Below are 17,173 nucleotides of genomic sequence, written 5' to 3' on the forward strand. Positions count from 1 at the left end.
TGAGATTGACTGGAGACGAAAGCCTTTTTATATTGAGTCGTTGGAGGTATTAGCACTTACCACTCGTTTGTTTTATGAGAAGATATTGTTCTCATCGATAACTAGATTCGTCATGGTTTATTTTTGTGACTTGTAAGCATTCTTAAGACGAACACAATAAAATGTTTTTTTTTTAGATTCTCATTTTGTGAGAACAAGATTACTACGGACTCGTTTGGTAACGTTCCCGTTTCTCGTTTTCAATTTTCTTAAGAAATTTAAATATTTTATAACTGACTATGTTTCTTGCTTCTCATTTTTTTTTTTTTAACATTCTCAAAATTGTATAGAAATTTTGGAAACAATCGAAACAAGTTTTGTTCTCACTTCCAATTGATTCTAAAACATAAATAAAAATATTATTTTATGATACTTGAATTCTTGACTGATGGGGCTATACTTCATTTTTTTCATTAAAAAATGAGAAACATGAATGTTACTGAATGAGTCCTAGTTTTGTTTTTTTTCCAAATCCTTCTATATGTAATATGTTTACTTCTATATTTATATTTACTAGTTTTGTTTGTTGTTCCTTGTGAATCTCCAAGCAAGTTTGAAGATTTATTATTTTGTATTATAATGGAATAATTTAAATTAAAATTATTTCGGTTATCTTTTAAAGTTTTTAGTTATACCACCAACGTGTATTTTTTATTTTATTGGATTGGAACTTAAATTTGAATAAGGTGTGAAGTGTGAAATTAGACCTTAATTACTCACTAGGAATCGTAATGGAAATGAATCATCAATCGGAATGAGAATATTATTTCTTGGATGTTGTTTATCAGAATTTTTTTGGAATTGTAATCAGAAAATAATTACTAGCATACCTCTTTCTCTTTGTTAATTACGATTGTGTGAATCTTTTTTAATTACAATAATAATAAATTTAATTTAATTTATTATTATATTATTGATAGTAAATATTTTTTATTATAACAATTTATTTAATATTAATAAATAATGAATAATTAAAATAAAATTACATCAAATAAAATACTTTTTTATTAGATCAACCATAAATGATTCTACAACAAATTATGAAGGATGTGGCTTAGCGATTTTTATTCCTATTTTTTTTTCATCCATCTTTAAAAACTGAGATATATCAACGAGATAACATGTGGGATGGGATGAGTGTGGATCAAACTCACCATCGATTAGAAATATATACCTTAACAAGTTGAATTATACATTGACAACTAAAATAGAATTTAAATATATTTTGTTTACTTTTTATTCTTAGGAACGTTGGACGAGATGGAGAAGTAATTAGTTCCTATTCTCCCCAATAAATAAACCTAGTCTTGAGGTTCAAGAACACTTCTAAAAAAGCTCTAAATTATAATACATATTTTATACTTTATACATTAAAATAAAAGATAGATTTAATTCTCATTTGACTTTAGAATAATTTAATTCCTAATTTAAAAATATCTATTTTGATTTCTAATTTTTAAGTTTATTTTATTTTGATCCTTAAATTTTTAAAACATTTGTTTGAGTCCATAATCATGGAAATTAAATTTCCATGGATGATTATTGTATTTAAATTTGTCACTATTTATTTAGTTATCAAAATTTCATCAATTTTTCAATTTACTCCTCGTAATTTGTTACCCATTTATTCGAGCATCTTTTTATATTGAAATTATTTTTTTTTATATTCAAATTCGTATTCAATGCAGTTATATTTTAAGTTCAATAGAAAAAAAATGTAATTTTTTTACATAAAAAAGAGAAAGGTATTTACCAGTAAAACATAAATAATATTTGTTTTGAACATATAAGAAAGTAACATACTGTTAAAAATAATAATAATAACAATATATTAAGAAAAATCTAATAAAAGTGATTGTGTTCTCAAAATAATAATAATTATTATTATTATAATAAAATGATTTTAGACATTTAAGGATTTGTTGTAGAATCTACACATATCCATGAAAATAGAAAATTAAAAAAATGTCCATGACCTTTCTAAAATTACATTAATTTATTGTAATTTTTTATCTACTTATCATTCAAAATAATATTAAATATTTGCATATTTAATCCCGAATAAAATTTGAAGGATAAAATTATAGTTGAAGCCGAAAAAACACTTAGTGAAAAGATATACATTATTTAAATATTTGGTTTACTATCATTTTGTATTTTAGAAAATTTTGTTTACCATTATAATCTAAATTAAATAAATAATACAATTAAAATATATCTTGTAAAATTATGAGACATTATTTCATTTCCTATACTTTCTGGTCTGGCCGGCTAGTATTGTGTCGACAAATATTAGGTTACAAAATAATAACAATAAAATAATAACCTAACATTCATATACTAAAATGAAAATTTTGAAATTAAAAAAAAATCAAATAACTAAATTTTAAATTTCCAGAAACTCAAATAAACATTTTTTTTTATCTTAAGAATAAATAAAAAAAAGAATTAAACTTAAAAGTTGAACCTTACAAATGAGATTTTAACCTAAAATAAAAAATAAAAATCAATAGAATTATTATTTTATTACTTTTTTTTTGGGTGTTAGAGAAATAGGTATGCCAATTCTTAACTATTTTTACCCAATTATCACAAATTACAAAGAAAAAAAAATCCCAAAATTATTCAACCACATTTTTTAAAAAAAGTAATTAGATTTAGTTAAAAAAGTGAACTAATTCCTCATTTCTAAAGCTACCAATCCACAAACCATGGACAACCATAATAACACTAACAAACTGTTTTACATCCAAAAATAGACCAAGATTTTCCCTATAAATCTCTTCTCACTACCATCTTCTTCCTCAGACCTGCATTTCATTAGATCTACACACAAAACAAAATAAAAAAAAAAACCAAAAAAACAAATAAAGGACTTTTCCTTTTCTTTTTTTTCCTCATCTTCTCAAGCAGGTCTTTCTCTAAATTCTATTTTATTTTACCCCTCCTTTTTCACCATGGAAATGAAGAAGATCGCCTTGGCTGCCTTAGTTGCTGCTGCTGCCTCCCTGAGCATGGTTTTGGCCGCCAACGAAGTGGTGTCCCCGGCACCCGGTGCGGTTTTGGCTGCCAAAGAAGCCGGGTCCCCGGCACCCGGCCCGACCAGCGCAAGTTCCGCTACCTTGCCCGGCGTCGGGGCTTTGATAGGTGCATCTGCTGCCTCTCTTATTGCCTATTGCCTTCAGTAACTGAGTTCTTCAAGTAGGAAACAAACTTGAAGGAGGAAGGGAGCAAATAAATCAATGTGGTGATTCTTCTTCAAATGGGGTTTCTTCTTTTTGCATTTTTTTTCTTTTTGCCAATTTTGGATACATGATGTAATAAATTGACCCCTTACCTTTTTGCAAGGGAAAAAAAGGAAAAAAAGAAAAAAAAACCTTTGAATGAAATGAAATGATCATGCAATTGTCTTGTTTCTATTCCATTAAAGGCAAATGTTAAGTCAAACTTTCAACAAATAAAATACTTTCACATCCTTATCAAACAAAGAGCACCAGAAAGAAAATGATGCAAATAAATTTATTGTACAAATATGCAAACTTTCTCTCTTTTTTTTCCTTTTTTCTTGAAAATCTTAGGATGCTAAGATCCCCCATTAGAGTTGTGCGACGACATGAGGCTCTTTGTCAACCAAATCGCAGTCTCTCTTGAAGAGACAGCTTCTTCCCCAAATGGACTCAGCACACCAGCAAGTTCTTCAAGTTTGTCCTGCTTTAGTAACTGGGCACATAGCTCGAGTAAGGACTCGAGAGCATCGGCTCTTCGCTGGCTTGGATATTCTGATTCGGAACTTTTCGAATCGTTTTCGCCAGCTGATGCTGTTAGTGTACTTAGTACTGATGCATCACTTGCTGCCCTGTTATGCAGATGAATGTCTTCATTCGCCATCGTTTGTGTCAATTTGACTTGATCATTTTTACCTGGAATCATATCATCTGTACTCTCAGACGAGATACAATCTGCGTGTGTTACTTTATCAGATGACAAGCAATCTGTCTGTGCACTTTCTTTCTCAGATGACATCCGTTCCAATTGAGTGGCTTCTTTCTCAGATGTTATACAGTCACTACGAACAACTTCTGGATGCCCCTTGAAGGTTTCCTTGTTTATGCTGCTTCTCGCCTCGATATTCAGTTGATCGACAGAGTTCGGTGAGCATTTATCATCAGATGATCCAGACGTTTCAGCACTTCCTACAGAGGACATCAATAATTGCATGAAGTTCCCTTCAATAGTTCCATCACTCTTCGCTTCAGTTTCATTAGAAATCTGTTTGTTGCAACTTCTTTTTGGGTTCTCCAGGTTTATGGTCTTAATGGCAACCTCTGGTAATTGTTGAAGGTTTTCTGACCGGGATTCTATCTGCAGAGAATTTGGACTATTTTCTGAGGTGATCTTGATGGCAGGCGCTTCCGTACACTGAATGCCGATTCTGCCATTCTGTTTATCACCATTGCAAATGGATGTCGCAGACGCAGACCTTGTTAGCACATCAGCCGGACTATCAACAGCATCAGATGTGGATATTTCATCAGGAAAGGATGTAGGATCAACCATCTTCGTCTCGAGTATGTCTTCTGAAATAGCTGTTAATATGTTTTCATCAGTCGATGAGTTGCTATTATGTATGTCAGCACTTATCCCCCCCAGATCAATATTTTCCAGCAGGTTGAAAGCTATGCTCGGTTTGGCCCGACTTTCATTGCTACTATTCAATTTGTTAGATGGTGATTTTCTTGGCGTTTTATCCTTAGAGTTGATGGGTAACGGATATATTGGTAGTATATTAGCCGAAGCATTACGGCATTGAAGGACATATGGTTGCAAATGTGGATGCCTCAACAATTCAGCAGCCTAATTAAATTAAGCCATATATTAGGAGGGATCTTAAAGTTCAAATTGGCTATCAAAAAATTAGGGATCGCCATTGCTCACCGTTGGTCTGTGTTCAGGATTCTTCCTTAGCATGCTCTTGATGATCTGTTTCCTGCAAGTAGGAAAAAAACGGTCTCAAGTCTAAGAACAACTGAAAATGAACTGTTTTTGGGTGGAAAAATCAATCAAAATGGGAATGGTTCGGAAGAATCGCTTACAGTGTTGAGGAATAGACAATTGGGAGAGGAGATATGGAGGATCTGTTGATTTTATTAATAAGACCAGCCATGTCCTGTTGAATTACATGTAAATCAATCCGGCATCTAGCAAAAAGAAGAGGAAACTCAAGAGGCGTGCCTTAAACTTACCGGAGCCCTAAACGCTGGTTGATGTGCAGCAATTTCAAACATACAGCATCCTGAAAAAGACAACAAGACTTATTACTATCCGAGAACATGAATATCGACTACGTAAATAGAACCGTTCCTCCAGAACTCTTACCAAGTGACCATATGTCAGACTTGTAGCCATAGGGTATATCCGCAAGAAGCTCAGGGCACATATAATTAGGAGTTCCAACAACCTACAAAACATACAATGGCACCCACAATCAGCCAGTCTGAGTAAGTGAAATTGAGTTATTACACAGTAACTATTAAATAATAGCCTATGCTCAATGATCTTTTTTTTAGATAAGAAACTAGTATACTCCAAAAGGAAGACAAAAGGAACAACCTAAGGGCTGGGTAGAGGAAACCCCACCCAAAAGAACTAAACAACCGTTTTTCAACTGTACAAAAGCATGGAAAGGTCCTAGTTACAAAAGAATTTGCTATAGTTGATGCACCACCAAGAGGCAGTGTGCTGTACATTTCTACAAAAAAGTCTCAAAAGAAGAAGAGTTATCTTCGAAGACCCGAAGGTTCCTTTCCAACCAAAGGTGTCAAAGGAGAGCTCTCGAAGCACATATTCACAAAAACTTAGTTTTTTTAGGAAGAGTCCAGCCATGCAGTGCCTCAGCCAACTGAACGTCTATACGATTAGGGAAACAAAAAGACAACCCGAAGAGATCCATGATAAAGAGCCACCCTCGAGCCGCAAACGTACAGTGAATGAAGATATGATCAATTGATTCAGTGTTGGCTATATATAAACTACAAACAGAGGGGGAGAGCACCAAATTGCTGCACTTCTTTTGAAGCTTCTCATGGGTGTTCAAGCTTTTGTGTGCTAAGGACCACAGGAACACCTTGACCTTTCTTGGAGAGGCAAACTTCCAAATAGCTTGAATGAGAGAAGATTTCAAAGGGGGAGTACATTCCACCATCTTCATACAAGCAGACCTAGTAGAAAACTTTCCACCATTGTCAATAGACCAGCCAACCCGATCTTCCCCTTCCCCTAGGCGCACTATGTCGATGGCTTGGATCAGACCCATCCAACTTTCTATTTCACAGTCAAAGAGGCCTCTTCTCAAGCCTAGATCCCAATCGTTCTCAGAATTATTCCAGCAATCCGCAATTGTAGCCCCCTTTTTTGTGGAGATGTTAAACAAGTTGGGGAAGGAGTTTTGGAGGGTGTTTTATGCTCAATGATCTTGTGATAGGACTATTGGAGAAAGGTTAATTAGTTATTAAATAGTAGGGTTCTTCGAGTAAAGAGGTTATGATTAAGAGGGATACATTAATAACAGTCGGTGAGTTTCTTAAAGTGAGTGTGGTAATAAATAGAGCAAGATGGTGGGTAGGAGGCAAGCAATTTTTCTCTTCTTCCGATTCTCTTCTTTTTAATCAGAGCATTGAGGGTCTCACTTCTTACATTATGTTCGTGCCCGTCTATAATATCTTTAGGAATGTTTAGCCCATTCTAATGGCCAACTCGAAGAGATATAAAGGGTTTTAAGTTATCAAACTTTCGACCTGGGAGCTTGAACTTAGGATCTTGGAGAGTATCTCTATAATATCTTAGGTGGTAGTTGCAGCCAATAGGCCACCTTTCCAATTTGTTCCCAACACCTTGAACGGTCCCAAAAAAAACGTGGGCAAGCTTTGCATTTTACCTAGCAGATACGGTCTTGTTGATATGGCCATAATTTAAGGAAAACCATATTATCATCCACTTGTTGGTATTTCACATCCCTCGTCATAATCTGTTGAGCATGCATCAGCGGAAATTTCAAATCAGGGCTTTATCCCTCTCCTGTAGAAGCTGGTCAACAGCTAAAATTGGGGTAGATATTTTGAAATCAAACTCCATAAACATCATGAGCCACCTTTGATGATCCATACCAACTAGGCATTATTCTAAAAGGTACTTTGAAATCCTCTGGTCGATTCTGATTAGGACTTTTCGGCCCAAGGGATATGGTCTATTCTTGCACAGCTAGCACAATAGCCATCAATTCCTTAGGAAAAGATTTATGTTGTGCTTTAAGCTGACAAAACATTGGCTAAAATAAGTTATTGGTCGCTAATGTTGCGTGAAAACTGCACTCAGTCCCATCTCAAAGCATATACTCCCAAAACGTTACTAGAAGAATCAGGTTGTGCAAGAATGGGTTCTATAGTCATTTGGTACGAATGTTATTACCGGAGGGATATGGCCTCCATTCTTGAGTGGCTGGCACAACAGCCATCAACTCCTCGGGAAAAGATTTCTGTTGCATGAAAATTGCATTCAGTCCCTATGTCAAAGCATATATTCCCACAACAACATTCTTAGAAGAATCAGGTAGTGCAAGAATGGATACTAACGTCATTTCCCAAGGGATATGGCCGCCATTCTTCTGCAGCTAGCACAATAGCCATCAACTCCTTGTTAGGAAAAGATTGCCGTTGTGCTTTAAGCTAACAAAACTTTGGCTAAAATAAGTTGATTCGCTAACAGTGCATGAAGCCTGCACTCAATCCCTATCTCAAGTATATACTCCCACAATAACGTTCTTAGAAGAATCAGGTACGACAGGAATTGGTACTAATGTCATTTCCATTTATAGTTTCACCCTTCCCTAGCAAAATCGGTCCTTGTCAAGCTATTCTGTGAATACCCTAGCTATTTGACCATATCCTTTCACGAACTTTTGGTAATAGGAACTTCTGATATCTGAAGCTCCATCAAACTTATCGATATTGGCAAGGTTAGCATGGGTTGTTTTTGCTAGGTCATGTTGAACCCCCTCCCGTAAAATAATGTGTCCCAAGTACTCCCACTTCCTCCGACCAAAATAACATTTCTAACCATTTACATACAAGTTGTGATGTTGAAAAGTTGCCAACACCATATCCAAGTGTACCAAACTTGTGTGGTAAATGACGAAGTTATCAAAGAAAACCGACACTAATGGTAAATAACAATGTGAGGATTCATTCATCAGCTTCCCAAACCTTCATGGGGCATGACAGCATAACCAAGAACTCATAGTGCCCCGCAGCTTTAGGGACATCCTCAAAGCAAACTCTTACCTAGTAGTATCTTGATTTTAGATCCAATTTAGAGAAATAATAATGTTAGTTCATCTATGATGGGGATGAGGAACTTATTTGGGACAATCTCCCTGTTCCACACTCTAGTATGCATAGAACCTCCACCTTCCATCTTTTTTTTTTTTTTGGTCTAGGCTTGAACAATCTATTTAATTTTTCTGAACTTGAGGATATTTGCAGAGGGTACACTAATCGAGGACAACCCCTTTCACAGTTTAATGGAGTGATCGTATTGTCGTGAAGGAGGAAGCCCAACTGGCATGGAGAATATGACCAAATACTTATTTTTTTAAAAACCCTACTATAGTTGGTGGTAGTGAATCTACCACCTGCGTAATGTCGTTGTCGTTACCCTAATATTAGGCTGGTCTTCTCCTTGATTGCGTCCATATTCCATGGCAAGTAACAACACTAGAGAGTAACATATCGAAGGGTCTCCTCACGAAACAATAATCCCCCTTTCCATCATAAACTACGGCATTGACCTCTTCCAATTGAGTGCATGTCAACCAAGGTGCCAATCACTGCATTCTGAGAATGATATCACAAATGCCCAGGTCTAATGAACTTATGGGTTGCCCAATAGTTGACCATTGCAACTATAGGCTTCTTCTGTAAAGTTCCCTTTGACCTTCAATGTATGAGTCGAATTGATCCCCACAATGGAGCTGAGTGATATTGTTCTTTCACTTCCTCCCTCATCTTTGGATTCTTCTTGAAATAGCAACATCTTCAATGCTTATTGCTTCATTCTAACATTTATGGCCAACCAGGTCCATTTCCTCAAACCTGAAATAATAGCAATTTCTTCCTTCATCATTGCAATTCAACATCCAACATATGTTTGAATGAGGAGTCCCCTCTGCCACTATTATTGGCTCAAAGTCCCATCTCATCACTTTTATCACTCTAGTTATTCTGTTTTGCAGGCTTGCTGTTTGTCTGAGTTAGAACAAAACCCAATGGTATGGCCTCTACTCTAGCCTAGAATGTCAATGAACCCGATTATAGAAATTGCTAATTTCCATTTGTCGCCTCCTTCAGCAATTGGTTCCTACCTTCCACCGACTAAGCCACCTCTGTGAGCAAGATGAAGCCCGTGAGATTTCATTTCAACACCTAAATCTATTCAGTTCTTAGCCTCCAAGATTGCATCAGACAAGTCCAATTAAGATGCAGCCAAGACTTAGAACTAGCACTCATACTTCTGAACTGTTCCTCCCTGATGGTGAGGCAGAAGCCTCTCACACAAAGAGCCCTCCTTCATTGATTGGAAATGACCCTACAGAGCTCATCTGAAGTCGACGCAAGACTTCCGAGGCTGCCTCCCTTGTGTCCACCAGTATCATATTGCTGCTTCCTTTTACATATTCATCACCACTGAATCTAACTTCTCAGCTTCCAATAAATTGTTGATCTCAAAATTGTGTTTTGCTTGCAAAGCCCAATGGTTGTGATTGCTTCTATCAAACATTGGTAAAGTCAAGCAACCATTTTAGCATACTTCCCCTCCTTGAGTATTCCACTAGATTCACCAATTCCTTCTTCTGCACACATGTCCACGGATGATTCCCTTTTTGTGGGTTTCCCTATGGAAGGGGATCAATCACCATTCTCCCCAGCTCTCGCTTCTTGCTTCTTCGAGAGTTGGTTCATACCTTCAACTAGCATAGCCAAACTCTTCTCTATTGACAGCATCTTCTACTTCCTCCACCATTGTTCCCAAGTATTGCTCGACAGCCTTGATTCGATAGTCCGTCTTATTCCCCTTCAGCATGTCCAAAAAAGTTCTCTAATACCAATTGAGCTTTGCAAGAATATGGCAATTATATTGATAGAGGAAAGGATTTACAGCTCACAGACATTACAGATATTTGAGAGGTTTGTATCTCTCACAACAAAATCGAGCTACTTTGCAACATCCATTTATATTAACAGTATTATAAAAGTCACTCATCTAAATAGCTAATATACTAAAGCATTACGTAATTAATCTATTGCTAAGACCCAAAAAGCTTCTTTCAAATATATGTGAAACGAGTTGAGGGCATCCCTCCTGTTATATCTCTTGTAAAGAGGCTTTGAAGCAAGGGCAAACATGAAATCAGAGCATGGCATGTTTGATCAGATTGGAATATTGTGAATCAATGGTGTTGAAAATGGATGATTGAGGTAAGCCGAACATGTCTAGGTGGAAATATCAAGGTTGTTTGAGTTTGAGGCATTGTTGGTTCAGAACTACATGATGGTCACAATGCAAGATTTGAAGAGAAAATTTGCAGGCGGTTGGAAGTTATGTGGCCAATATTCAGCTTGGTGGGATCAATTGGTCTGCGGTAGGAATGTGGCAAGGGAGGAAGAGAGGGAAGGGAACCTCCACCTTGTTTTCCTCTCGAAATTCTCGAGGAAGTAAAGCTCAATACCATGAATAAAACACATTGCAGGGGACAAGGCCCAGAAGAAAGAGTTCAGCCATAAACAACTAGCCATTTGGAAACCTCCGATCATAGTTTGGATTGTGAAAGTGACAAGTTCTAAGCGCTTGCTCAGGCCAGGTTTTAGCAGCATAAAAGTTAAATTGGTTTATTAAAGCTTTCTATCAAAAAAATCACAACAGACAATGATTGCATCCTTACAGACGAAGCAAGGTCTTCTGTATTCAGTAGTTTTGCAAGTCCAAAGTCCCCTGTACAGACATTCAAGATATTAGCTGCCTTTTAGAGGAAATAAAATAACAAGAAGAAAATGCGATCCCATAAAAATTGGAAGCATGCATACCAAGCCGTATATCATTGCCCTTTGTAAGAAAAATGTTGGAACACTGCAATTGAAGAAAAGTTGAAAAAAGAGACAAAAATCAGAATCATCAACAAAAATTTTATTGCAATTTTTAATGCCAAGATTGTGTAATAGATACCTTAAGATCTCTATGTAGGACTCGATTCGAGTGCAGATAGTCCACAGCTAGCAACAACTGTGCCAACCACTTGCAAAGTTTCTGAGGGATAAAAAGAAATGGCAGTTAAAACATAGATTCACTAGGAAAGCAATAATTGGTACTATTCTCGACTTACTTCCTCTGGAAAGTATGTTCCTCTGGCCTTCTTAATCAATTCAGACCTGCTCAATAGAAGAAAACAGGACACGCGATTAGCTCTCGAGTTTTCTTCTCATCTCTTTCCCCCTTTCTACAAATAAATATTAATAAATAAGATTAATGTTGACTTTTTGTCATCAAAGAATTACTCTGCTGCTTTATTTTTTATGTATGCCAACTGGAAGAGTTTTTAATCACCATTCATCAGTCTCTTTGGAGGATATCTAATCCCCATCACTTATGTCCATGCTGTTGATAGCAATAAAAATTGAGAGAGAGAGGGAGAATTTTGTAGCTTTGTTTTCTTTTTATTATTTATGCCAATTGGAAGGGTTTTTTACAAACACCACTCAGCAAAGTTTTAGTAGTAAATCAAATATATTGTCCAGGCCATATACTTCAAAAAAATAAGATGAGAAGATGATGGTAGAAGAAAGAATAAGAAACAAAACAAGGAAAAAAAAAAAAACAGGATTGCATTTGATAACTGTTTTTTTTTCCTTTCTTCTTCTGTTGAAAAATTATGTATACAAACAATTTTTGTAATCCATTTTTGTTTCTTATTCTCTAAAATTTTAGATTAACAGAAGTAAAATTTTATTAGTTTTTTATGTTCTATTTATTTTAATATTTATTATGTATTTTATAAGTCACGAATGATAAAATAATGTTTTATTTATGTCTTAGAAAAAATTGAAAATAGAAATAAGAACCAAGAGACTTGATTTTGTTGTTTCCAAAATTTCCATATAATTTGGAAACATTTCTTGAAAATAAGAAGCAGCAAGAATAGTTACTAACGTTTATGTTTCTCAAAAACTGAAAACAAAAAACAAGAAAAAAAAAATAAGAACATTACCAAACGGGCCTTACGTTTCTTGTTCCTTTTTCCATTTTTTTTAAAAACATAATAAAAGCATTATTTTATCATTCTAGATTTATAAAGTGGAAAATAAAGATTTAAAAATTAAATGGAAAATAAATATTTAAAAAGTAAATGAAATGTAAAAATTTTGAATATTTAATTAAAAAAATTAATTTTTTTTAATTTAAAATTATAAAGAACTCTAAAAATAAATTGTTTCCAAACATTTTTTTTTTTCAATAAAAAAAGAAAGAATAAGAAACAAGAAGCAGCTACCAAATGTAGTTCCATTTTCATTAAACACAAGAAACAAAAAATGAAAAATGAGAAATAAGAGACAGGAACGTCGTCAAACCTGCCTTAAAAGTTAGAACCCAAGGATTCTGTAGTTGGTAAAATAAATTGAACGGTTACTAGCAAAAGACCACATAAACATTGATAATAAGGTTGCAGATTTTCCATTCAATATAAAATTTAATGGAAAATTATAATAAATGGCAAAAATAGTTGCCATTTATAAGTACATCACTGATGCACCATTTCCATATCATTAGTAAAGTCATTGATATATAATTTCTCTATCATTGATGAAGTACATCACTAATAATACCTAAGTACATCACTGATATACGTAGACCATTGATTTTGAGTTCTTACATTGGTATTATTTTTGTAAATATCATGTGTCAAATTTACAAATATTTAGGCTAAATCTACTATTATCGCTCCAAATTTAATCATGTGATATGCCCAAAAAAAAAACTTGGTGTAAAAATTAAATAACTATCACTTACATGTCTCCTCCTTCGCAGTAGCCAGTAACGATGCATATACAATCACCCTACAAAACAGAGTGTCCAAAATATAAAATGTAGACCAAGCGAAACAGAGAAGAAAGACATCACCAAAGCTATAACCACATATAAATAACTGATTACATACACCCTTCCAAGTTGAGAATCCACTTTCCTCATTGGATCACTCAAAGAAACCAACAATTCATTTCCTCTTAAAGAAAGACAGTATTCCGTATCCATAATCATCCTTAAAATTCAGATGTAACTTTTGTAGTAAATAGTCCTTTCTTTAATGTCACCGATTTGACAATCTAAAATATAGTGAACTACAATCTTTCAAGGAGGAGAATCAAGATTATTCAAAACCAAATCCTTCGGTTAGTCATAACCAGAAAAGGGGGAAAACTATAAAAACATAGGTGATGGAAAATTAAATAGAAGTATAAAAGTTTCCAACCTCACGCACTGTTCATTTCATATCAATAAGGAGAACGAGATGAAAAGAATAAAAGTAAAAAAGAAGAAGAAGAATTGTAAAAAAAAAAAACAGATTTAATCCAAATTAAAGTAGGAGGGGAAAGAACAACAGCTTTACCTTATCCACCCATGAATCTTTGTACTCCACAATATATGGGTTATTTAGTTTTGCAATCAAGTTCATCTGAAATTGAGATGGACGCATCAGTAAAAAAATCACTGTGACTAACAAGAATATTTACACGTAAACTAAGTGAAGTCCTTTACGGGTGTTTGTCAAAAGGAAGAGCAAAGATGCCATGGAGATGTGCTGTGAGAGTTTTTTCCGTGGAATCTTTGGAGAGAAAGAAACAGTAGAGTTTTCTAAGGATCTTCATCAAGCATATAATCTTTTATTAATGGTGTACAGATTACGACATCTCTTTGGTGCCACAAAGAATTTTTTTGTAATTCAGCTTATCATCGATCCTTCAAGATTGGAAGGCGATAATGCATTAAAGTTCTTGGGAGGGGGCTCTCTTTACCCCTGCCCTCAGGCTATTTTGGTCTTTTTCTTGTGTTAATATATTCGTCTCTTATCCAAAAAAGAAAAAAAAAATTCAAACTGTCAAATCAAGCTCATGCCTAGATGAAACAAGGTTCCATTTTTTCGGCGTTAGAGCCAGCTGAAAGCTCACAATGACTCAATTTATAATGAACACATGGAGTCATATCATGGGGTCATAAAAATTGTTCACCCTCATTCCTTGACTTAAATTTTCTCTCTTTTCTCTCTTTTCTACGAAATTTGTTGTGTCAAGACTAAGCATTGTCCTCGAGTGTGAGGCGAGGCAGTAAACACTAAACGGTCCCTCTACTATTTAACTATTCATTTGTAGTTGGTGAACAATGAAAGGCAAAACAGAGTCAATTTTATCAGATATTAGAAAAACTCAATAACAATGACCCATAATTTTAGCATTTTGATAGTTGTTAAAGGTTCTTAGTAAACAAACCTCCTGGTGGGCAGTACGCTTGAACTTCTCCGTCTGCTTAGCCAAGCGAATTTTCTTGAGTACATACCTATTTCAGAAAGAATGTAAACGTTAATAGAAGCACTAATTTACCGGACATCTATCGGTTCCACAAGACCGACCATTTGATTCATTTCTACACCAAGGCAAGAAAGAATGTATAAATCTTGAAGTCCTCTTTTCAGTTCTGAAGATTGTAGTTCCATTAACGACAGAGAACAGTGGAAAACTAACCATGATATCTCAATTCGATAGGCAACTCAACTTAGCATCAATGTTTTTCACAACAATTACATGGAAGTATGAACAGGAGTTGGAAAGTTTTTCTTACTTCTTCTTCTCAGTCTTGTGGAAAACAAGAAAAGCCGATCCAAATGCCCCTCTTCCAATCTGCTCAATAACTTCATAATCTTCCATCCTGGTCTTCATATCTCCATTATCACTCTCCATGTCGACCTTCAAACCCCAAAAGACACAGTTTAAGGCCAGAAACCCCTCTGGGGCAGAGCCAAAATTTAAAACCAACTGAAATTGGAACCATTTTTGCACAACTCTCACATGGCCTAAATTCTACAGCAACTCTGGAAAGTCTTATTATGGAGTGAAAAATTTACCCCAAAAACAATGACCCCCCCCTTTCAATAGTGAATAGAAGTTCCAAAATCTACAGAGACATGATAACTTCCAGAACTCAAGAGAAAAGCAAAGGCAGAGTACTAAATAGCATAATAATTAAAGCGAAATGATAACTTCCCAAAACAAGAGAGAGAGAGAAAAAAAAAGAACATAAGCGAACAAAAGAAGCATCAACCATAAACAAAGCTTCTTAATCAATAGAGAGAGAAGAAGAAAAAGTAAAGTGGGGAAGTTAGGAAGATGAAAGAGAAAGGCAAACCCAAAAGCTTTGCTTGCATTTGCAGATTCATAAGAGCTTCAAATTCAGAAGAGGGGAATGTTTTTACAACGAGGCAGTTGTGATGTCAATTACAAGCCCCACTTGGGAAGAAAAAAAACACAAAAACAAACAAAATCTCACCCTTTTGGAAGAAATTGGCGATGACCCAAAATTCCCAGAATGATTTTTTTCAACTTTTTTTCTCTCCCCCTTTTCTTTTTCTCGCTGCTGCAGCTTAGTAACAGATGCGTAGTTAGTAAGGTTGGGAAGAAGAAGAAGGAGCCGTTTTTCTCTCTCCTCTTTCTTACCAACGTTTTGATTTTGCCACGAGAATTAATAAATCTGGTTTTAGTCTCTCTCTAGTCTCTTCTTGCATTGAAATTGGTAATTCTTTTGGAAATCAACTTCCAAAAAAGAAAAAAAGAAATGGGCTTTGCAGTTTTTTTTTTTAATTGTTACTTAAATAGTTGTTTTCTTTTGATTAACTGTTGATTTCAGTTTTTGGTTGTGAATTATTAGGCTGACATTGGGTAAAAAAATGTTCTTTAATGTTGAAGTACTTTCATTTTCTAGTATTTTTTTTAGCACATGTGTAGATTTAAATATTATCGTGTTAGTTTCTTTTGGAGGTACATGTCAATTACTGCTGAGCTATACTCGTTCTGACAGATAAGATTTTATTATTATTGTTTTGTCTAGCATGTATATATATTAACTTAAAAAGATATCAATGATATAAATAAAAGTTACTCAATAAAAAAACATCGGAATTTCGTCAAAGATTTTTACTCGAGTAGAATCAATTGTTGGATATCTTATTTGACTCTCAATTTTAAAAATTTTAGATTTCTTATTATTAGTTGTTTTGTGTAACATGTATTTAGCCATTATGGTTAATTTATAAGTAGTAAGAATTATTGTGCAATATAAAAAGTGATTTCATAACACCAAATCTTTTTTTTCTTTTTTCTCCCTCGAGTACAACAATTTGAGGATATAAAGATCAAACCTCTAATCTTAAGAGAATGAGTGCATGTCAATTACCACTACTCGGTAGTCTCATATAATTAAGCAATATTCAACTTATTTTTAATTTGGGGTTACATAAATTTAACCCACCTATAATTCAAAAAACTCATAATCAGACAAGTTGGTATGATTTTTGCATTAAAAACCCAACCACATAGTTCATTTGTACAAAAGGAAAAAAAGAAGGGCCAACTTATTGTTGCTTTTATTTAAGAAAAGGAAAAATTAATTAATTATTAGTTAATAAATAAAAGAGATTCCTAAAAAGGATTAAATTAAGAAATAGCTTTCATTCGTGCAAGCCAGTAAGCATGAGATTGTCGGCACAATTTTAAATAAAGAGAAAAGGAAGGGCCCATGGAGAAATTTAAATTTTGCTTTTATTTTGGCCTTGTTTTTGTGTCTTAATAAAGGAAATAAGAAAGTTTTGCGTTTTAAATAGGGGCACTTGCAAAATTAGCAAAAGAAAAAAAATATAAAAATACAAAAATAATAGTTATCACGATTTGCAAAATAGCAAATTGGAAGTTCGAATTGGGATGCCTGTATCTGACATGTCACTTGCTTGGTAGGATCAGTAAGCAGAAATGAAAAGTTCAATACC

General features: G+C 34.4%; 1 protein-coding gene across 4 annotated transcripts; it reads right to left on the bottom strand.

Annotated features, from left to right (window-relative positions):
• Positions 1–3,433: 3,433 nt before the first annotated feature.
• NEK5 (Serine/Threonine kinase catalytic domain protein) lies at positions 3,434–15,869 on the bottom strand. Of its 4 annotated transcripts, XM_088120995.1 has the most exons (15): positions 15,682–15,869; positions 15,541–15,576; positions 14,977–15,101; positions 14,628–14,694; positions 13,751–13,816; positions 13,153–13,199; positions 11,471–11,516; positions 11,314–11,394; positions 11,175–11,217; positions 11,033–11,082; positions 5,416–5,497; positions 5,283–5,332; positions 5,133–5,206; positions 4,975–5,026; positions 3,434–4,893 (listed from the first exon to the last, which is right to left on the bottom strand). In XM_088120995.1, the coding sequence occupies exons 3-15, from the start codon at positions 15,093–15,095 to the stop codon at positions 3,622–3,624; spliced, it is 2,049 nt and encodes a 682-aa protein (XP_087977121.1). In that variant the 5' UTR covers positions 15,096–15,101; positions 15,541–15,576; positions 15,682–15,869; the 3' UTR covers positions 3,434–3,621. The 4 variants fall into 4 exon arrangements, with proteins under 4 accessions (XP_087977121.1, XP_022151631.1, XP_022151633.1 ...); XM_022295939.2 differs by lacking the exon at positions 15,541–15,576 and having other exon boundaries at positions 15,682–15,863; XM_022295941.2 differs by lacking the exons at positions 15,541–15,576; positions 15,682–15,869 and adding an exon at positions 15,260–15,491.
• Between the last annotated feature and the right edge of the window lie 1,304 nt (positions 15,870–17,173).

The sequence above is a fragment of the Momordica charantia genome (assembly GCF_013281855.1).
Source record: "Momordica charantia cultivar OHB3-1 chromosome 1 unlocalized genomic scaffold, Mcharantia_2.0 BLBB01000001.1, whole genome shotgun sequence".
In the NCBI taxonomy this organism is placed as follows: Eukaryota; Viridiplantae; Streptophyta; class Magnoliopsida; order Cucurbitales; family Cucurbitaceae; genus Momordica; species Momordica charantia.